General features: G+C 43.6%; 10 protein-coding genes across 10 annotated transcripts; 5 read left to right on the forward strand and 5 right to left on the reverse strand.

Annotated features, from left to right (window-relative positions):
• Positions 1–245: 245 nt before the first annotated feature.
• Positions 246–1564, forward strand: V865_008436 (uncharacterized protein; the record flags this gene model as incomplete). The annotated part of the gene is made up of 4 exons (XM_066232171.1): positions 246–354; positions 444–852; positions 983–1269; positions 1371–1564. The coding sequence occupies 4 exons, from the start codon at positions 246–248 to the stop codon at positions 1562–1564; spliced, it is 999 nt and encodes a 332-aa protein (XP_066088268.1).
• Positions 1565–3595: 2031 nt separating this feature from the next.
• On the reverse strand, positions 3596–6168 carry V865_008437 (NADH dehydrogenase (quinone), G subunit; the record flags this gene model as incomplete). Its single annotated transcript, XM_066232172.1, has 6 exons — positions 3596–4234; positions 4300–5628; positions 5686–5740; positions 5804–5824; positions 5888–6002; positions 6117–6168. 6 exons carry the CDS (start codon positions 6166–6168, stop codon positions 3596–3598), a joined length of 2211 nt encoding a protein of 736 aa, XP_066088269.1.
• A 495-nt stretch (positions 6169–6663) lies between these two features.
• V865_008438 (uncharacterized protein) lies at positions 6664–7380 on the reverse strand (the record flags this gene model as incomplete). Its single annotated transcript, XM_066232173.1, has 1 exon — positions 6664–7380. One exon carries the CDS (start codon positions 7378–7380, stop codon positions 6664–6666), a length of 717 nt encoding a protein of 238 aa, XP_066088270.1.
• A 646-nt stretch (positions 7381–8026) lies between these two features.
• On the reverse strand, positions 8027–9463 carry V865_008439 (uncharacterized protein; the record flags this gene model as incomplete). The annotated part of the gene is made up of 7 exons (XM_066232174.1): positions 8027–8265; positions 8328–8490; positions 8610–8680; positions 8803–8867; positions 9116–9143; positions 9212–9218; positions 9296–9463. 7 exons carry the CDS (start codon positions 9461–9463, stop codon positions 8027–8029), a joined length of 741 nt encoding a protein of 246 aa, XP_066088271.1.
• A 418-nt stretch (positions 9464–9881) lies between these two features.
• V865_008440 (uncharacterized protein) lies at positions 9882–10637 on the forward strand (the record flags this gene model as incomplete). Its single annotated transcript, XM_066232175.1, has 4 exons — positions 9882–10118; positions 10204–10285; positions 10416–10487; positions 10573–10637. The coding sequence occupies 4 exons, from the start codon at positions 9882–9884 to the stop codon at positions 10635–10637; spliced, it is 456 nt and encodes a 151-aa protein (XP_066088272.1).
• A 725-nt stretch (positions 10638–11362) lies between these two features.
• On the forward strand, positions 11363–13007 carry V865_008441 (uncharacterized protein; the record flags this gene model as incomplete). Its single annotated transcript, XM_066232176.1, has 8 exons — positions 11363–11683; positions 11752–11786; positions 11887–11999; positions 12074–12160; positions 12240–12312; positions 12378–12658; positions 12792–12898; positions 12990–13007. The coding sequence occupies 8 exons, from the start codon at positions 11363–11365 to the stop codon at positions 13005–13007; spliced, it is 1035 nt and encodes a 344-aa protein (XP_066088273.1).
• Positions 13008–13391: 384 nt separating this feature from the next.
• V865_008442 (uncharacterized protein) lies at positions 13392–16835 on the reverse strand (the record flags this gene model as incomplete). The annotated part of the gene is made up of 6 exons (XM_066232177.1): positions 13392–15505; positions 15850–16058; positions 16116–16231; positions 16325–16446; positions 16520–16742; positions 16812–16835. 6 exons carry the CDS (start codon positions 16833–16835, stop codon positions 13392–13394), a joined length of 2808 nt encoding a protein of 935 aa, XP_066088274.1.
• Positions 16836–17180: 345 nt separating this feature from the next.
• V865_008443 (uncharacterized protein) lies at positions 17181–18872 on the forward strand (the record flags this gene model as incomplete). Its single annotated transcript, XM_066232178.1, has 6 exons — positions 17181–17304; positions 17385–17562; positions 17631–17926; positions 18004–18253; positions 18335–18619; positions 18704–18872. 6 exons carry the CDS (start codon positions 17181–17183, stop codon positions 18870–18872), a joined length of 1302 nt encoding a protein of 433 aa, XP_066088275.1.
• A 253-nt stretch (positions 18873–19125) lies between these two features.
• V865_008444 (uncharacterized protein) lies at positions 19126–20033 on the reverse strand (the record flags this gene model as incomplete). Its single annotated transcript, XM_066232179.1, has 3 exons — positions 19126–19573; positions 19646–19725; positions 19797–20033. The coding sequence occupies 3 exons, from the start codon at positions 20031–20033 to the stop codon at positions 19126–19128; spliced, it is 765 nt and encodes a 254-aa protein (XP_066088276.1).
• Positions 20034–21216: 1183 nt separating this feature from the next.
• On the forward strand, positions 21217–22106 carry V865_008445 (uncharacterized protein; the record flags this gene model as incomplete). The annotated part of the gene is made up of 5 exons (XM_066232180.1): positions 21217–21318; positions 21447–21544; positions 21641–21717; positions 21801–21894; positions 21992–22106. The coding sequence occupies 5 exons, from the start codon at positions 21217–21219 to the stop codon at positions 22104–22106; spliced, it is 486 nt and encodes a 161-aa protein (XP_066088277.1).
• Positions 22107–22232: the final 126 nt, after the last annotated feature.

Genomic DNA, 22232 nt, shown 5'->3' on the forward strand with positions numbered 1-22232 from the left:
CGAAGTACATAAATGAGGGATATGTCCATTGCATGCATATCAAATATATCAATGTAAATATAGTCTTACGAGAAAGACACTTGGCAAGATCATACAGTTGGACGGTGGACGGCTTTATCCGATATTCTTCCGTGTTTTTGCGAACGTACAACTTACTTGTTCTCGTTGTTATTGCAATATTTCATGTCTATTCCCTATCAGCTTAGGAAGCAACAAGGTCGTATCATCCAAGCATAATCTATAGGATGACGACCTCCAATCTCATAGGTCATCAGCTCACCCAGCGGACTTTCAGAAGGGCTCTACACGCTTGCGCGAAGAGAGCTGCTGAGCAGACTTCACCGAAAGGTAAAGGTGTGTCCTGGTTTCATTTCCAGCTACATTATGTTATACTCTTACTGTTGGAATGGGATGTACTGAATCTATCTATGGACTACAATTAGGCAAGGCAATTTCCGACACTCTCTTCGCCCCTTCTACACGCAGTACTACATCCCAAACGTTAACATCTAAAATCGCTCCTAGTCTCAAACCTACCATGCCTACATATACTTCGTCTCCAACCCATTCAAGGGGATGGCAAGCCTTCGAAACATCATGGTCATATCATCCTTCTTCATCTACGAAAATCCCAAAGTTCCTGAAAGACAAAGTGAGAGAGGGTGGTGTGGGTGTACTGGAGGTACGGACGATATTCGAAAAACCTATAAATTTCAATCCAATATTGAGATTATTAGGTTGTGGATTTACTGCTTTTGTAGGATTTCTGTGGTTCTGGTTACCTCCTCCATTAGCTGAGGAAGGTGGTTATCAAACTTTCTGGAACTCAAAACCTGATTCTGGATATACAACGTGAGTTTCGTTGGTACCTTACCACCTTTTCATTCACCATCTTTCGTGTCAAGCGATTCTTCTGCCATGACTGGACTTGGCTTGGCTGATCCTGATCAATCACTGGTCACTGATTATTGGAATGATTTAGCAAAATATGGGGAACGTTCAAACACTTTTTGTTTGTGCAAACTCCCTATTGGGCTCTGGGAGGAGCAGCATTGGGCGTATACAGACTAACCAAGAATCTCAATATCGTCACTAAGCTCGAACAATGTAGAGTTCGATTGAATCCCACTTCGACTCCTACCTCGGCCGGAGCTGCAGAAGAGATACATCTCAGGATGAGTACCGTCAGGAAGGATCTGTTGGGCAGGTGGAGTGGAGAACCCAGGGATGTGAGATTGAGTGATGTGAGGGTACTACCTATCAAAGGACGTGAGTGTACTGTCCAACAATCGTCCATCCGTCCATCTGTTCATGGTTATGAATTAGCATATCTATCTACGAGAGCTTGGCTAACGTACCGGAATGTTCAGCTCATGAGAGGAATGGCGATTATATCCTGAATCTCCATGTGAAAGATAGTACAAAGAGTAGTTTCGCAGATAGTCAGCCGTATGTCATTGATACGAGGTATAGGAAATATTTGGATAAGTCGGATCAACCTTATGTTCTGTCGCCGAGTAGGTTGAGGCATGTTTTCGGACGATGGGAAGGGTATGATGCATGACACACACAACATCGCGTAAAGCAATGCAATAAGGTTGTCTCTAACTGTATTATCGTTGTTGAGTAGTCTCGTCCAGATTCGGACCGTCACTACCGTTCAAAAAGCTGCATCATCCTTTCTCATCAATCATGTACCAGCGCGTACGTACTAAATTTGCAACACATATGGATTTTGAACCTTCTTTCCATTCAATCCTTTCCTCATCCTGAACATTTCATGTTCTCCTTGTCGAGTGTCTCCAGATACTATCCAAACTAGCCATCATGGATCGAGTTCCTGATACAGCCGCTCGCAATCTCCCCGATCCGACCGAAACCAAAGGTCTGGATTTTGTCTTGGCAACTGCTTTTCCCCCTCGCCTCGCCTCTCCGATGAGATCGTAGATCGACAATTAACGTCCTTTAGATATGTCACGCAACCGTGGACTTCATTATACAAGTGGTATTACAGTTGCCCTTACTACTTCGTGACCTTCAGGAATACCTATTGCGATCTCGCAGGAGTAAGACATCATGTGAGCGGTTGCTCTCTCTGTGATCAATATTGATCTTCATTGATACCAATATAGGTGGCGATTGATCGTGTACTGCTCTCGATCGCTTGGGTAATTGGACTCAATGGCACCAGATACCTCTCACGACTATCGCAATATCTGACGTCCTACAACAGCGGGCCGTTGGCTGACGAAGATGTTTCTTCGATTTCTTTACAGCGACTCAAAGATAAATGTATAGAGGCGAGTCACTATGTTCGTTGTACATGTATGATAGATGAAAAAGCTGACGATAAATATCTACATTGGACGAAATGCTTTCGTGAGTGGCTATGGTCCTCATCGATTGCACGCCATTGACAATCTCGGTAGGCGAGGTCGACTTGGCCCTCGGTTTCTTGAGCGAGTACGAACGATCTGGTCAGATCTTGTCTCTGTGGGAGTTTCCTGGAGAGATATTCTTACGGAATCTATCCTATTCTTCAAGCTTGCAGCCGGATTTTGAGAAGGAGCAAATCACTTCCGTCTTCATGTACGCCGCTTTCCACATCATGAATCTCAATCAGGAAGCATGTATGGATGAGTTCCGGTCAATTGGGAGATTTATAGCCTTTCAAGACCCGGCTCCATGCCAAATATATGGCCTGACGGATATACACACGTATGACACCCCAGTCACGACAAACCTGGCCGTGTAGAAGTGGAAAGTTCAAACACTAGGTAAAAACATTGAGCACGATCATTATGGTTTGCATGTTGGATACAGCTCATGTTGGTCGCAGTGGTCGGATGGCCACACCACTTGCAAAGGATCGACCGCATTCTGCCTGCCCTACTTATGTTGTTGTACGTATATATTTGTTGTATACACTACCCGTATTTGCCATGCATATGATAACAAACGATTATGCACCCAAGTAATTGCTTCTCGAGCTCCGTTGAGCCGTCGATTCTGGTGAGGGGCTAATATGATTTGATATAAACGGGTGAGTGTACATGGAAAAGTATACAAGAACGATCAAGTAGATAAGTTGTGATATAAGGTTAGATATGGCAAGACTAATAATCATGAGATCGCAAACTTCTGTGAGATCGAAATAGACCAACATGGTCAGCAAGTGATGTTGTAAATGTTTGCTACCCCTGTCATCAAATGATGACCACGGCCCACGACGTCTGGTAGCCTATAACCAGCGGAATTCCGTTCCCATCAGAATTGTCGATCGGTCCCTCTTGCGGTTCGGTGATAGCGACCGGTTACCCCTTCTTCCCTTCCTCTATTCTCTTACCTTTTCGTAAGTCATCCTCTCTCGTCTCTTCTTACGGGTGCGTTGCATAGTCTGCAACCTCCGGACCAACAAAAACATATATGCTAATATCTGCATGCCAAATTACAAGTTTTCTGTCAAACTGAAAGAAAAAAGGAAGAATAAAATCCGAAAATGCCACCTGCAACACACAATCACCCCATCATCACATCATCCTCTCTCACTATCTCATCAGCCTATCGTCCGATCATCTATATTCTCAGGTCCCATCTAAGCATAACTAGCTTGAGCTTTCTCGTCCACATTACCTAATGGGTAATCTTTCTTTGTGAAAGCCTTTGAGCAATCAGCCATTGTCACTGATGCCCTTGAGATAGGATCCGTTCGGTAGAAATCCGTTATGGGTTTCTTGAATGGTTCACTGGAAGCCGCCTGTGATTGAGCAGATGAAAGATATGTTAAACCAGTCTTGATCACCTCGGGTGAAGGTCTCTCGACGGCATCGTATCGTACTAATGTAGGTGAGATATCAAACATCCTCTGTCGGAGCTGAAGGGTATCATCGTAAGGTAATGGTTGACCAATCACTTCTGATAACGCTCTGATAATCTTCCAATCTTCCCTTGAAGCTCCAGGTGGTGGTACGGCAGTTCTACCCATCTGACTCCTGCCCTCGGTGTTAACCCACGTAGCTGATTTCTCAGTGTAGGCAGCAGCAGGAAGACAGACATCGGCGAATTGAGCTCCGTGATCACCGTGATGTCCCTGGTAAACTACAAAGGCATCTTCGGGGATGGAGGATGGGTCGACATCATCGGCGTTCAGGAGGTAGACAAATTTGGGTTGGGTGGATGAGGCGGAAGAGGAAGGGGTGAAACCGATATCGTATGCTGCAGCTCTGGATGCGGCCTGTGTGATTCAATTCAATTATCAGTGTTTGTAGGGTTGACAAAATCGAAGAGATGAGCACTCACTCGTTGAAGGACGGAGAAACCATTCCATTCAGGAGTCAAGAATCTGTTACCATTATCTAGCACATGTTTACCGACAGCCTTCAATACAGCCGCACCATCTTTGGTCTCTGTCACAGCCGAACCAACGATCAACAAAGGTTTCTTCGCCTCTTTCCAGATCTTGGCAAATCCTTTATCTCCTCCCTTGCTTAAGAAAGCCTCAACATCTTTAGGTGAAGTACCGAGGTGTTCATATTCAAAAGTTGAGTCGAACTTCTCGCCGATCACAGCGAATTCCGTTCCTCGGTGCAAGTACTGTTTCCTGAATCGAGAGTTGAGGATGGCAGCTTCGTGTCTGGGGTTGGTACCGATCAACAAGATCGCATCGGCATCTTCAACATTTTCGATCGAGGTATTGAACAAGTAATTCGATCGGATATCGACTGATTGGGCTGGAGGGACATCACCAAGTTTCGAATCTAATGTAGTGTTTTCTGAACCCAATCTGTTCACGAGATCTTTGAGAGCTACCAAAGCCTCAGTGTCTGCTAAGGCTCCTGCGACGGCTTTCACCTGGTCCCCTCGAGCACCAGAGTTGAGGTAACCGTGTCTGATGGTCTCCATGGCAGTCTCCCAAGAAGCAGGTACGAATCTGTTACCTTCTCTTACTAACGGAGTAGTCAATCGTTGATATTTCAATCCGTCGTACGCGTATCTTGTCTTATCCGAAATCCACTCTTCATTAATCTCATCATTGATCTTGGGCTGAATTCTCATCACTTGAACACCTCTAGAATCAACCCTGATATTACTTCCTAAAGCATCTAAGACATCCACCGATTCGGTCTTCTTCAACTCCCATGGTCTAGCTTGGAAAGCATAAGGTTTCGATGTGAGGGCTCCGACAGGACATAGGTCAATGATGTTTCCTGACATTTCTGAATCCATGGTTTTTTCAATGTACATTCCGATCTGCAAGTCATTTCCTCTACCGGTCGTACCCAAATCTTCTACACCAGCAACATCATTGGCGAATCTAACACATCGTGTACATTGAATACATCGATTCATGGAGGTCTTGACGATTGGTCCGAGATCTTTGTTTTCTACCGCACGTTTACCGGTAATTTCGTGGAATCGCGTTCGATCGGAACCGTATCGCATCGATTGATCCTGTAAATCACATTCACCACCTTGATCACAGATTGGACAATCAAGAGGATGGTTGGCAAGTAAGAATTCCATCACTCCTTCTCGGGCTTTGTGGACTAAGGGCGTGTTGGTGAAGACTTTGGAGCCGGGCATTGCAGGCATGGCACAGGAAGCTACAGGTTTTGGTGATCTCTCAACCTGATTATGTACAGTGGTCAGCTGGAATTTACCTCTATCATTGAAGATCTAGCTCACCTCTACTAAACACATTCGACAGTTACCAGCGATAGCTAATCGATCATGGTAACAGCTATAAAGGTAGTCAGCTATGTCGTCCAGATATTTGTTTAATCAGGTGAAGTTGATAGCTTACAATCTTGGAACGGCAGCACCACTACAATAAGGTCTTGCATGTCAGCTGTGCTTACTATCTATGTTCTGGAGATCATCTACTCACGCTTTCTCACAAGCTTGGATTAAAGCAGTACCCTGAGGTACAGACACTTCCTTTCCATCGATAGTAAGGGTGATATCAGCCTGTCGGGGAGCAGTGGTGGAGAGGAGTCGAGCGCCTATTACATCGATGAGGTCAACATATATGGTCATTACCCATGTAGTCAACTTCAATCAAATGGTATGACCAGATCGGTCCTATCTCGATGTGACGGCGAATTGGCTATACTTACGTGAAGGTCCAGCGACTCTAGCCAAGTTCTTTTGAGCGATTCTTCTGAGCATTTTTGCGAATATCTTCTCCTCTCTTGATTATCGTATGCGTGTAGAAGTAAGATCGAGAGGGAGGAAGTATATGATGATGCTCAAATGAGCTTTGTGAGGTATGTGGTAATAATCAACAAACGATAGTAATCTAGACTTCCAGATGAATTGGATGGATGCATTGTCCAGTGAGAGTGGTTCTAAATCCAACAACGTCCACCGTACGGAACGCAATTCAAGGGGTAAACGCCGAGTGTGGCACCTGTTCCAGAACCAATGAGAAAACTCACGTTACTGAACTACAACCTCTCGGAAACGTCATCACTTTCACGTGGCGGTCTGTGCGTTAGAAGGTCCTCTTGAATAGTACAGGTGTTGATTTCCAATACGTATACATATTCACATTGAATGACAACAGATGTACCCAGAAAAGATGTATATAAAAGATCCAACGTGTTTTCACTACTCTACTCCCTCCGATTCTCAATGAGACTTCTACGATCTACAAGATATGATCTAAATATAATTCCCTTCCCTCACACCCCTCCCCTTCCTCTTCTCGACAACGACCACATCCTCCGGCAAAAGATCATAACTCTCCAAGGTTCCCTGCCACTCCCATCCTTCTTGCTCATATTTATTGTTAGTCAATCTTCTCTTTCTCTTTTTCTTCTCTTCTTCTTTATCTTTCCTCGACTTTGAGTTTGTGAGATTATGTAAAAATGGGAAATGTATTTTTTTGCCCAAGATATATTCGACATCACCTAAGAGGGTTTGTTTGGGTTTGGTATCGAACAATGTTACTTCCGTTGGTATACCCTCTAAATATCGAGAATGAGTAGGAGAAGGAGGGGTAGATCGTGAATATGCTGGATGAGGTGCACTACCATATTCCATGGATTGTTGTGGGTGTGGTTTGGAGATAGTTCGATTGAGAGGTAGAGGTGCGAAATGACCCAATACAGGGTACGATCGAGAAGACGACTTCGGAGAAAGTGGTTGAGCCAATGAAGAAGTAGGGGATCGTTGGTTCTTGTACGATCGGATAGACTGTGAATATCGAGATGAGTTCAGGGATTGTTCGGAACTTGAGTGATGTAGTACTCGTTGATGATTGTAAGGATAAGAAGGTGGGGGAGGAATATAGTAAGTTGCGAAAGGATGATTAGGGGGCAATGAAGCTTCTCCCAAAGGAGAAGTAGGTGGTGAAGGTGCTTTTCGAGTTGGGTACATTTTGAGTTGAAGTATAACTGCTTTGTAAGCTATGCCGATCAGTATGAGATGGGTACAGTTGTCTTCTGTTTGAGTTTGATTGGACTGAGATGGGGAGATACATCTTCATCCTCATTCAAATCGAAGCTTTATATGCCTTTCGCAATGACCATCCTTCACCTTCTCATCACCATCAAGATGCACTTCACATCGTGATCAAGATGAAAGCAGATACCTTTAACCCTTGACCGACTAGATCGCGAAGTGAAGTGTCGAGCTGTATATGCATGATATGTAGCTCAGCTTTCACCACCTGTTCAATTCGATGCGTGCAAATGTGTATCTGTGTCTGCATACACACACACTATTGAATTGAATATCTCCGAATGATGGATTGGATGATGAAGTGAAATCAGCATGAAACGTGATGGATATCAGATCTTACCCCTGAAACAGACGTCACAGTGACGAGATACTGACATGCAACGTTTCTGCAATTGCCTTTCAAGTTTCTCCCCAGTCGGTTATGGTCCTGCATGCATTCAACAGCGGCATGACATATAGATGGACATGCAGTTTTCTTGATCTATCAAATCTGCACCGAATCTACCATTTGATTCACATCCACATCTACATATCTACTTCCACTTGACTGTCCCCCATAAGATTACTTATGCAAAGCGTTTAATCCCCTAAACACTATCCATGCCATGACAGTAGACCCGACATACATCATCACCCGCTGTTGAGGGTTCATAATAGTCAAGAAAGGGTATGGGAAAGAACCATTGATGGAAGCACAATGTTCGACCCATAAACTGTAAGCCGTACCAAACGAAGCTGCCAGGGCGAAGGCACCGATAGTTGACGCGGGCGGTTTGTACTTTTTCTCGAGGAAGAAGAAGTCTGCATTGGCAGTTGATCATGAGCATCACTAGGAATTTATATTTGGGGATGAGCTTACTCACCGATTATCAAAGCCACGGCAGGCAAAGCATGCATACTAAGATCCATCAATAACGGAATCCTGAACAATGGATCTTCAGCGTTGGAAGATGAAGGTTCGGGTGAACTGGCCAAATCGGGATTGGGAGGTAACATCAATTCAGGTGAGAAGAGGATTATTGCCCACTATAGTGTGAAATATCGTCAGCTGGATACTCGAAGTGGGGTCAAGGTAACAAAAAGATTTAGGTAGAGGTTACCAGCCAGCATGGCGCATAACAATATATGATGAGAACTGGACTCACATAAATAGATGAGATTACAAGTTCAACTGGCAATGCGAATAGTAAGAATACCCTCTTAAGAGTCTTGATAACTATGTGAACATGTGTTAGCCTGTGGAGACTGAAATGATTTTCGGCAAGTGAAGCTGCTTTTGCTAAACAGCTCCTTGGAGATTATGGAAAGCTCCCAAGAGAAGATCAGAGTTCTACGTACCTTGTATAGCGGGTAGGTAATCGCAAATACCAGAGAGCATCATCGTGATGATTGTTCCGAAAAGACTATTTGAGCAAGTTTCATTAGTAAGGTAGTTTGTGTGGACGGATTCAGGTGCGGATAGAAAGAAGGGAGAAGACGACGAAAGGGAGGAAAAGGTGGAAGGGAACGGGGCGGGTTGGGTGAATTGGGGAAGTCGAGGCGAATGGACGAGAGCGTGGAAAGGAGGATACAACTGGACGAAAAGAAGGAAAGGGGAAATAACAAGCAAGCAAATGGGGAAGGAATCAGGTGGTGTGGAAGGACAACTCACCCTAGTATAGTAAGGTATTGGAAATGGCCTGTAGAGTGATATGGGATTGACATCAGTCACCGCTTTCGGCAGGAATATGTAATCTCATCTACTCACCACCATACTATAATCTCGAGATCGGATGATATCCATTCCTTCATGTTAGCAGATCTCCTCACCCCTCTAGCAGCGTTGGCTCACCTGAGTCCCGATATAATCCTTGGTAATAGACAGCCTCTGCAGCCCCCAGAACCCATCAAACATCGCGGCTGCTACGCCGATGTGGAAGATGATCCTACCGATTTTAGGCATCGCATCGGGAGGGTATTGACTGGGAGGTGCGACGCGTTGAGCTGCTTTAGGAGGCATCGTGAGGCTGTTTGAGGGAGAGGAGAAGGATTCAGGCTGAAGAGAAGAGAGATGATAATACACAGATGAATTTTACTTGCATATGTTGATCAGATTATCAAACTCATCAGATCGCTCATCTCATTTCACTCGAGAGGACCGATGACGCACGTACCACCAAACACGACAGGAACCAAAGCCGTTGCCGGAAGTTGTCACTCCGAATTATCCGGAACTAAAAATCAACTCAGCTAACAAAGATAATCAAAACATACCCGAATGGGTCCCAGAAGTACTAAAGTCGAAGTGAGGACCGACACTGATCGCATGCGCTGTAATGGAAGAAATTCCTGCACTTATATCGAACATCACAATCTCTCCACATCACCAAGCCTCCTCACTACATCAAAGAGAATAAACCACACTCGGGTAACCCACCATGTCGACCAACTACTCGTACTACCTGATCCCCCTCGTCCACCTTCAAACACTAGCCACCTCAATCCGTTTCGCCTCTCGACGACTTGGCTTTCCCAACAACGTCAACCCTCGAGATGTAATCAAAGAGATGGAAGCTTCTGGGAAGTTGAAGAAGGAGGTATTGGAGAAGATCAAGAGGAGACAAGCAGCACATGAAAACTGCTACGAGAATGAACCCATCTGGATAGCGGCTATCGTGAGTATATGTTTTCATTGAGCACTGAGGTGAAAGACCAGCATAGTTCCCAGATTGATGGAATGTATCGTGGTGACTCTCATAGCTTGCCGGTAATCAGGTGGGACTATCGACCACTTGGATGAATACCATGTCTATCGCTTATTTCCTCTTGAGATGCGGTTACAGTGAGTACATCTCATTACTTCCACCACGTTAGACCACCACAGAGATCATCTTTTCACCACTTCAAGCTATCTAGAGTGAGACGATCTATTGACGCCAGACATCCACTGACAAAACATTTGGATTATTAAGTCTACTCATATATCAATATCTCCACTCAGAAGAAAACTATATTCAGGACTATAACTTATTGGGCCAGTAACTGTATGTTGATTCATAGACATTGCGTCCGTCCCATGAAGACGGCATAGGAAATCTTTTCGTTGCTGACGAAATAATCACTGCCCAGTCTGTTTCTTAGCTACGTTCATCAAAGCTGGACTTCATTTCAACTCCACCGCGAAGCTCTTATAAGGGCAGATTTGTCAGAGTCTCTCGTTCGTTTTTAGCACTGGCTCCTCGTATTTCTTCTTCTTCGTTACGAACTCATGCAAATACTTTGTCGTCTATGTTTCTCCTCAAATCGTACTGACCTTTTATCGTCCAGTTGATTGATCGGTGATAGCCGAAATACAGCACCATCAAAGACATCTACGAATTAAGTCGGATACTGACAACTCCCAATTCCTAATCATTGGATGCGTGCATGTAGGAAGGTTACCCTTTTATAATCCCAAACATCATTTGATCCGCTTACAAAAAGATCATTCGATGATGTTCATTGAATCGCTCCTTTGTTTGCAGGGACAATAAGATTCGAAGATGAAATGTGGCACAAGTCGGAATTCGTAACAAGGAGATGAACAAAGGAACATTATGTTGAAAGGAGGTCCTTTGGTTGTGTAATAACGATAACTTTGATTCGTTTTGTTACGGTTACTAATTCAACGGAAATGTTATCCTTTTGTTCACATCAAACATTAATGCGGGGATTTTAATCAGCGATTCACTCGATGGCGCAAGGGGTAGTATTATCCGAGTACTGTAGGATGCAAACCCAATACTTACATATACTGACTCCATCTGACCTCTTATTCTTCTTAATTGTTTCCCATAAGTGATGAACATTCCTATAATATACAATCGAAAGCAACTTCTACACTCATTATAACTTCTACATCTCACATTTAAAACTTACAATGCTCCTCCAAATCCATTCCCTCCTTATCGTCCTCCCTCTCATCTCCATTCCTACACACGCTTATCCTGCCAGAAGGCAAAGTCAAGTGCAAGAACAAGATCAAGAACCTGAAAAATCTACAGGTCTATACATATCGTCCATCCGAGATGGAAAGTGTATATCAACCAACGATACTGTCCCAGTAGTAGGTAGCGAGCTCGTATTGATGGATTGTGAAGGTGCGGAGACGTGGCATGTACCCAATGGAGAAGGACTGTTAGGGTTGGATACTGTCGGATTGGTCTGGGATTCTCAGAGAGGTGAGGGGGATGCAGTAATTGTGAGTTATACAGATATACTGACTGTATGTGGGGGGTGCTGATGAGGTAATATGGGATCAATACATAGGTCAACGCACCTGCGAATCAAACGACAAGTCAACTGTAAGCATTTACTAAAAGTCCATTTGATCCACATTGCAGCACATTTCAAAGACCAAGATGATTGAAGCTCACTTGACGTTCGGTGATAATGCATTTATAGCTGGAAATGGTCATCCGATAATCGTATATTTTCATCAAACGGTTCAATCTGTCTTCAACACAGTTCAGGAAAACCCAAGATAGCTACGTGCAACCCCGAAAACGTCGATCAAGGTGAGTCAATCATACACAACTATCAATCTCCATTGACATGGTTGGAAAGTTGAGTTCAATATGATGATATATAGTATGGATATTGCGAAATACCTCTCAACCTCAATATTTCAATGATATTGCTAAACAACCTGATTCGAATCGGAATGGATACATCCATCGTAAGTGATTTCCGCATATATCCCATTTGCGTTACAACGAGATGACACTGAACTAATTCTCTTAATTCACTTTTATCAGCCAAAGGTAGAAAAGATGTTTGCCTGTCTGCCATTTCCAATGCCGAGGCATTTGTAGGAAATGGAATAGCGATGTAAGTATCCATTCCCCCACCAGACCTATCAAAGTACTAACACGTAGCTTGGCTCCACAACCTAGGACATACTGCTCAGGTAAAGGCGATGGAACTTCTTATCTCGATGTATCAACTTCCGAATCCCTATTCACTTGGTCCCTTCCACCCGTAAATCAAAAAGGTCACGTCAAGCTTTCAGCCCACGATTTATGTCTTCAAACTGGAATGAAATTGGCAAGTAATGATACCGAGTGGAGCTATATATACGGTATGGGCCTTAATTTACAGGAATGTGATGACAAAAAGGAAGGACAGGATTGGATTTGGGATGGAGAGAGTCTCACAGTCGCTAATGGAGATTCGAGTAAGTGACCCGAACCGATACGACTCATTAGAACAACGTATATCTCCAATCTCTCATTGGCCTTACATATTGTTTTGACATTGAGGTGAATCACGAAGTGAACAAATACTGATGTTTGATTATGGTTTGCCAGATCAATGCCTTAACATCCTTGGTGGAGCAGGTCCAGTTTCAATGACCAATTTCTTGAATTTACGTCCATTGCAATTATGGACTTGTGATTCGGATGATGAGAATTCTGTGAGTCCGATTTACTGTACCCTATTGCTAACACCATGAAAGAGTAAAAACGCATGCTGACTTTGATGATTGATTTGATTTGGTTACATAGAAATTCACATTATCGTAATCACAGGTACAGCATGATCTTATACTTCGATTATAATCCTACATTTCATTTCATCTCGCCTTCTTGACATCTATTTGAACTTTCCATGTACAGTACAATGTAAGACACTCATACATCGAAATCACAATTGATATTGTACAGTCCATCATGGGATGGGATCCTGACAAATTACTTTAGTGCATAATTTCTTTTCTTATATATACACCCAAATTTCGTGTCATATATGTATGTAACAAGATTATACAACAAACATATAATCTACCAAAAATATCATCAAAAAAAGGCAAAAGAAATATCACCTTATTTGCGTCATGAATCAGACGATCGTTACCATCATGTACTTTAAAATTACAACAACATCATTTTTGAAGTTCATAACCCTCACTAGGTACAATCAATGACTTCTTCATCGCTTGTCTCACTAATAACCACATATTTCTGATGTTTCTTTGGCGAATGTGTTCTCTTTTTTTCTCCATTTTTGCTGTTTGGTTTTAAGATCTCGGAATCCGATGGGAACAAGGTACTAGGATCTAAGGAAAAATCCAGTATGGAAGGTTGAATTCTTTGATTCTTTGATTCGATTTTCTTGCTCACGCTGCCTATCTTATTTTTATTCTTATCCGCACTGGTCCTTCGTTTAGTCTTGTTTCTTTCGTCAGTATCTCTATTCTGACTCGATTCCACTAAAACAGGTAAGAGTTCGGGGGAACCATTCGATGAGATTTCTACAAATTCCTGTTGGATCTTCTTCCTCACTTTACTGGGCGAAGTCACTCGGCTCGTTTCCCTGTCCTGCAAGATAGGAGGTGGGCTAGAAAGTGAAGTTATGTTCTTATTGTGTTTATTGTCCTTTGTGGTCCTTCGTGCTTTGACAGGCGTTTCGCTCTCTGAAGAAGATAAACACAAATCAATCGGTTGATCTTTTGCCCCTTTAGCCGTCGAAAATGCCGAAGGGGAAGATTTCGACTTCGAAAATACCCTCTTCGCCCCGAAGGGCCATCGTTTGGGTGAAGAAGGTCGTTTGGGAGATACCGATCCGGCTTGTTGTTCAGGTTGAGGGGATGTGGTCCTTTTGGTTTTTGCTTTCGGTCGACTACTCGTTTTAGTCTTGGCTTTGGGAGTCGGTGAATTACCTCTTGAAGGTGATGAATCCAGTATACTGGTCAAACTCGAAGTAGGACACGGTCGAGCTTTGGTCTTCTTCCCAGCAACTCTAGCCAGATTGGGGATAGAGGGTGATGGTCTAGGTGACGAAGTTGATAGTGATCGGGATCTAGGTGGAAGATTCTCAATTGGTTCTTCTTCTTCCGATTCCGACGACGTTCCATCTCTAGGTCGTTGGGTGTTAGACGCAGCAGCGTAGAACGCATCAAATACTCCTACATTCATCTTTTCTACTCCTGTACCTTTGCCTTTCTTCGGAGGCGCCTTCGTGAAAATTTTCTTCTTTTTAGGCGATTTCGACCTCTTAGCATTGGCTTTGGCTGATTGTTCATCTTCCCATTGCTTAACCAATTCTGGCCAAGCTTCCTTAACTAGATATTCCGCTAGCCAAACTCGAATTTCATCTTTCGACTTATTTGGTCCTTGAGTACCACTGAGTATCTCACTATCCAACGATTCGCTTCTTTCCCTCTCCTTCTCCCTGAGACCGATATTCTGTCGAGTGTTATCTGACAAATCATCTGGATCCACCCTAACTCCCTGCATCGACTCTTGACATCTTCGTATATATTGACCCCGCTGAAAGGATATTCGAAATTCGGGCATCTCGCCATTGGTCGGATCTAACCTTGTCGAATGTATCTTGATGACGTGTTCTGGAGGTTGACCAGATTCGTCATGGTCCTCATGTCGTACAGGTTGAGATGATTGGGTTGATTTGGAAATGATAGGTGATGATGAAGGCATAGATTGACTAAAGAAGGAGGGGATCATAGATGCAGAAGCTGCTTTGGAAGTACCGACCGATTGATGAATCAGTGGTATTGGATTTGGATTGGCAGGTTGTCTCGATCTAACTCTTTGTCTAGCTTCGTCCATCAATTCTGCTCCGAAAACTCCGACTGCTTCCCCGGCAAACTTCTTAGCGACGATTTCTTTGGTACCCCATTCAAAGTACTTCTCACAAGCGATTGCCATACCCTCCATATCACCTCTACCTTCGTTCCTAGCTTTACCCCTCGTCCTACTGGATTCACCTTCACCGAATCCAGGCCAACCTTGAGATAGATCGTTCAGCGGACTAGTGCATGGATTGAGATATGCGTCGAGGGTAAATGAAGGGAAGACGGACGAAGGAGAAAGTAGAGATAGTTTGTTGGCTCGATCAGGGTATTTTCTGCCAATTTGCTTCTGAGCGTTGGTACGGAGCTCTTCTACAATTTGAGAGTGAATCAAAGGCAGACGAGAATCAAAAGTCGCTCGATCCGAAGTGTACTTTTTCAGGAAGTCGGAAAGGCCTGCATTCGCAAGACCAAACGAGATCGTCGGCCCTATATAGATACAGCTAGATCAGCATGGTCTGCCACGAGTATTGCAGGAGCAGGAATGACGACTCGATTGGTAGTGGCATGGTCCGTACGAAGACAGACTATCATTGCGTAATTATACCAGGTGATCGGATACACCAACTCCCGGAAAATTTGGAGGAGCCAGAAGGACTGGAAAAGAGATGGGGAAGAGGGATAAGAGAGAGATGGGAAGAGGATGAGGGAGGGAGATGAGAGAGGGAGATGAGGGAGAGGGATGAGGGAGAGGGAGAAAAAGTGAAGTGAAGGCCAGCGGAGGTGACGGGGAGGGGAGGTGTATGATTTCTGAGGTCTCGATCAAAACTCACCTATACTAGGTAATCCCTCAGGCGTGTAATCTCCACCACCTAACAGAGCAATCAAAACCATGGCCATCCTACAATCTTCTTCCGTTCTAAGGTTGGTGCCTTCCTTCTTGGTCCACAAATCTTTGATTGCGGATGACCTATAAACTTCGTAGTTACGCATATCGCCTCTTGCGATATTGGCTTGAGCACCGGATAACGTCGGTGAATTACTGAGGTGTGGAGAGTAAGCTAATCGCTTCGACGTTACGAGATAAATGTAAGCTCACTTTCTCAATAAGCAAGTTGCACCAAACAACAAAGCATCCACATCGTCCGATAAGACGGCGTCGATCTTGCCTTGACGGTTCATCACTGCTAATTCGGCCTCTGCTTCTCCCGGAGCCTACAGTGCACACTTGAGATCAGTACAACGAAGAAGTGTAGAAGGGTTTGTAACAAAATTAGTTTGAAGTTGGTAGACCAATTCACAACTCACGTTCCACCATTCCAGCCCACATACATCCAACAAAGCTTTAAACTGTCTACTCCTATGATCGGCCGTACCGAATTGTCCAGCTACATTTTGGTTTCTCTTCTGTCCAGGCTTATTTGGTCCATCTATATCGATATGAAAAGGAAGTCAGCATATCTGCGATGGCAAGAGGGAGAAGGTCTTGAGTGTTTGACTCACCAAAAACAAATACAGGCAAGACGGGATGTTGTAATAACGCCGTAATTCTGAAAAAGATCGTCCTTAGAAAAGGATTTTCACCATGATGCGTTACCTGAGCGTGAAATATCCATATCGAAGCGTCTATCCCGATTGTCAAAGCTCTCAATCCATTCCTGTTCGCCTGAAACGCTTCTTTTGAGAGTGATGATAGGGATGTACGAGCCGCTGCAGGTCGAAGTAGCTGATAACATTTCATGAAATGTAAACAGTCCATTGCTTTTCTGCTTGATGGATCGACAAAATCACTCACGTCCCATAAACCTGGCACACCCATTTTTCCCACCTAGTATCCCCCAAGAAGCTATCTTGCACCAAGAAGTGTCCCAGGGTATTGTCGTGCTCGTCGGGTCCCACCAAGAATGAAGTATGGATGTGAGTAAGTTGAACAAACATATTTGAGATTCATCCATCTGCACAGAACAAACACAACATTGATCGATGAGCTTTTGTTTACGTGCCTGAGATATGAGCATGGCCACGTGCAAGTGTTGTCACGTGATTTGGCAGCCAAAGCAAAAGTTGAAAGACATCTCTCTCGCTGTCGTTGAGAGCTGGTTTATATTTTTATACATAAATCTCACTACAACCAAACATTAGACTCACAGACCCGAAGCTCACCATGGCATCAGCCGCGCAATCCCCAAAGAAATCCCAGAAACGTAAATCAGATGCTGCCAACCTAAGTGGCTCGGACGTTCAGGTGATCGTAGAAGAGGGTTCCACATCTGCTGGACCAGCATTTGGTACGTAACGTCTCATCATCATTCAATTAAAGTCATCATGGGGTGTTATCACTCATATATAACTTATAAATTATGTACAGTCAACTTCCCCTCGGTCAGACCATCTAAAAACACCCCATTCACCATATTCACTCGAGATGTCGGATCGTCCTCTGATCTGACGAGACAACACACCATCATTGCCGGAGAGACAGAGGATGTAGAATTCTTCAGTACGAATAGGGATCACAATCTGAATACTGAAGGTGCGGATTGTCAGTGAGTACAATGTTTCTTCGAACTTGCTTGATCTAACGCCCCTCAATACTGATTTTTGTGTGTTCTAGATATCTTCCAGCATTATACGATCCATCAACCGGTACAGTCCACATTAATCCTTCAACCCCTCTATATCTCTTAACACACGGTGTCAAGAGACTTCGTTCATCTGTCACTCTACCTTCTGCGAGCGATGCGAGAGCACACTGGAAAGCTCAGCGAAATGATTTGGGTGAAACTTTCGGTACGAGAAAGGCCAAGACTCAAATTCGAGCTGAGGAGAGGAACAAGGTGGACGTATCGGCCATGGAGGGTGTCAAGGGTCATTTGATGGGTAGTATACCAGAGATGTTGGTCGATGATGGTAGGTTGATCTTCTTCCACCCTACGTCTATTCCAGCGGATGTATATGACGCTGAGCTGATTGATTTCGCCTCTCAGGTCCAGTCCAAGCTTCCGAGCTTATTCCCACACCCGACCTGACCACTTCGGATCCTTCCGAGGTATACCCTCGAGATTCACTCATCTCTCCTTCTGAATGGCAATCCATCAATGTCTCCCAGTTGGTCCATGCAGAAGATGAAGATAGTCGTCAGAAATTGTTACCTCCCCATAAAAAATCCTTTTGGTTACAAGGTAGGATCAGGTATATCAGAAACCTGGAGGACAAGACAGCTAGAAAGGAGCAGATGTGCGTTCTCTCAACTCATATGATCCCCCAGCTTCACAACGGATATTGAGATCTTGACTAAATCATATTCAACTAATCTAGGAAATACGTATTATACCTCGCAACCCTCTTATCACTCTACGATAACCCCTCAGTAATCTCAAAGATCCCTCCTGGACAAATCCAAACTAAATTCCCTAATGTCCCTCAACAACTGCTTGACGGAGTGATCAAGAGGTTCTCAGAACTGCAGGGTAAGAAGCGAGTCGTGACTGAGAAGATGAAAACCAAGTTGTTAGCTTGGATATGCGTCATGTACCTTACGTTAGATGGTTTCAGCGTTGAGATTGGTAAGGTGGCGAGGGATTTAAAGTTGAAAGATGCTACGTGAGTCAACCTCTCAATCTTCATAAATTACCAATCCATTGTCTGCAAGATATCAACGTCCAACTTATGCGTCGGATTCAACAGGGTCGAAAACATGTTTAAGAATTTGGGATGTTCAGTTAACATTGCCACGCCAGCAGAAAGGGAGAAACAAGGTATATCATTAGCCGAAGCGAGTAAGACTAAGAAAGCTGTTTTGAAAGCTCCTGTGGTTTTCCCAAAGATCAAGAGGCGAGGTCCTGCTAAGCGATAATAAGGGAGTAGAGGTTATATGTTTATCTCGGTATGACATTATCAACGGATTATATACGATGTGGGACGCAACGTAAGATAACCTTGAATCTCATGACATCATTTCTTGATTCATATACCCCATGTATTGTATACGATCGACATGACTATGACTTCCGTTACGATGAAAGAGATCCACATACTGATCAGGGGCATACTAAATGTTACAACTATATTTACAGATACTCGATTTTTATCAGAGATAAGAAATGATCCTAACAAGTACTTGAAGTAGCTAGACTTCTAACCATCTCCACACCACCCTTCGTATGGGGTAAATACACTTTGAAAGATTTTTGACCGTCTACTGACCGGATGTTTACCATTCCACCGTGTTTTAGGTGATTAGCAACCACCGGATTGACCAATATGAGCTTACGAGTGGCTGTATTAGATTTGCTGGGATCTGGGGTTGTAGTCGATCCCCTTGAAGGAGGCGAAGCGATGAACGGTCTGGTACGTGTTCTAGCCGGGAGAGGAGATGAAGTTTGTGCTCTTCGTGGAAGATATTGGCGATACAAAAAAGGTGAGGAGGTTGGTCTAGGGGTAGATGGTTGGATAGGTGGAGATTGAGAGGGTTTTTGCTTTTGACATGGGAAGAGGAAATAGCCGTATGAGATGGTAGACATTGAATAGGCTCTTCGATGAGTCATATTCCGTCTTCTACATGACAGGAACATCAGTCTTAGCAAGACAATCCACGGCATGACACAGAAGCCATCAAATGACACTCACTGATTCCTCATCTCAGAAGCAGAAGTAATGGTGGGAAATGTTGGTCGGGCGGTGGGTAGCTCATCATAAGGGCTCGTCGACTGTTGTTGCCAACCAACAGATCAGATTGGATCTATCCATATACCATCGAAAGAATGGCGCATCTACTCACTCTAGCTTTTTGTAGTTTCCTTCGATACTCCTCCAATCTGACATCCCTTATGTCCCTCAACACTTCAATCTCACTATCGTCCTCCTGTTCCACCCTCATCCTGGGATAAGGCGAATATCGTTGATAGCAGAACGATGATCTTGATGTCCTCGAGGTGGTAGATCCAAGTGACGGCTTGGGGGAAGATCGGTATGATGCGGGAGGAGTAAGAGGCGTTTCGGTTGCGTGACGGTACATCGTGTGTTGTCGGAGGTATATGATCGAGAGTAATGACCGTTGAATGGTAAGGAAGCTGGATCGTCAAAGTTATTTGATTGGACTGTATCGTCTATGATGAGACTCAAGGCGATGAAGAATCGTATTCACTTCTTTTTAAGATGCGCGAGTATATATACACAGCACGGAACAATCAATTGGTATTCCAAAAGATGAAGAAGACAAAAGCGAAGAAGCGACACTTCATTCACTGATCAATCACTAAAACTTATTCAACTTGATTTCAATCAGTATTCATTTAGCGGCATTCCATCTCATCCCATCTTGCTTTCCTACCCCTTGTCGAAGTAAATCAATCGTCTGATGTTGTACTTCAAACATGCTTCCGACTGACAGCATCTCTGACTGATCTGAACAATGACAAGGTCTCGTTGGAGCGAAAGATGCACAGATCATCTTGTATCATCTCTCATCATATGTTAATTGTCTTGAGTGAGTAGTGATTGACATGAGGTTTCAACGCTCAATCATAACTGACTTTTCTACCTTTTGTTGGGATATCGTCGTGTTAGTATCATGTCAACATCTCTATTGTTCAGTGTATTCAGTTACTATTGTCTCAATGATATGTGAGTAAGGGTTCTTGCGCAGATCTCCAACAACAATACGCAAGATGATTTTATCATCCGCAAACATCCTTTTGTTCTTGCCAGAGTCGTTCGGACATAACCAGAAATACGGGATCAATGCCCTGAACAAACAATACGAATGTGATCGTACGTACCCCACGTCGGAGTCAGTGGATCAAGGCGGAGAACAACAAGGTGACTTGCAAGGCTGACTCGCGGGATATCTGAGCAGCTGTGTATTGTATTGTATTGTCTTGAAAAACATCGAGGACGGGAAAAAGACAATAAACTGTTGAGTCATGCTCTCACGCGGCAAGGATCGAGAAAGGAGATTAAACTGATGTCCGTCTTTCCGCTTCTGATAAAAGGGAGGATCAGATAACTGGTCAAAATTATTTGTTGATCTTCACTCTCCCTTTCTGAAGATGTATGAACAAAGTGCATTCGAGAGTTCCGAGCTACACCTTGAATTCAAGCATAGCGGTAGACATTAGACAGACCAGCACGACGAAAAGCCGGACCCGCCCACTCATCAAAGACATCATTAGAAACCTGTAGGCAGGAACTTATTCAACATGGCCGACGAAGCTCCCCAACAATCAACTTCCAAATTAGATAATGCCGGTACGCTCTTACAGTCCGTCTCGACGTCTATGATCCATGAGAAGGTATCGATAGTGAGTCAAATTATTTTGGACTTTCTCATGATCCAACACCTATGGGTTTCTGGATTTTATTCCCTTTCCCACATGTCGTAAATCGAGGGATCAGAGATTGATGATTTATAAATTGGGAAACCATATAGTTACCAGGACATGAACCTGATTATTCAGCCTGTACATTCTGTCTCTGGCAGGAGGATCATACATTGGGTAATGCTCTGAGGTGGATAATAATGAAAGAGTGAGTATCTCTCCCATACTCCATCATGCAGTCATCTATATCCTATTGATGGAGGAAGATGATTGAGCTCACTCTATCTTCTTCATTCACGTATAGCCCTGATGTAGAATTTTGCGGATACACTGCTCCTCATCCTTCAGAACCCAAGATCCATCTACGTATACAGATGTATGGTGAGTTTTACTCTCCTGTAACTGTTCCTTCGTCATGTGCGTAAAGTAATAACTGACCTCGTGTATCTTTGTTCTTCATTTAGACGGTTTATCAGCAGTAGATTGTTTGAGAAAGGCCTTATCAAATCTACGTGATTTGTTCAATACGATCGATAAATCGTATAAAAACAGTTTGAGGTGAGTCTTAACATGACTCAAAACAAACATCATCTTGTCATATGCATTATAGTCCAACTCAACATACTAATCTCGTCTTTTTTGGTTGGTATTGCAGAAACGACAATTATATAAAAGAAAATGATATAGACGTTCGAGCAGCTGTAGACGAAACTTTGAGACAGAGAGGTTTCCCCGTAGAAGGTGATGATGAAGCTATGGATCTGTCTTAGTATCGTAGGAGATACTATTAATCCCAAAACTAAATGTACATCTAATTAATTATACCATGATATGCAAATACCTCATAACTTACATATCCATGGTGATTATACGCTACATACATGATTATACTATAT

Source organism: Kwoniella europaea, chromosome 3 (genome assembly GCF_036810445.1).
Source record: "Kwoniella europaea PYCC6329 chromosome 3, complete sequence".
NCBI lineage: Eukaryota > Fungi > Basidiomycota > Tremellomycetes > Tremellales > Cryptococcaceae > Kwoniella > Kwoniella europaea.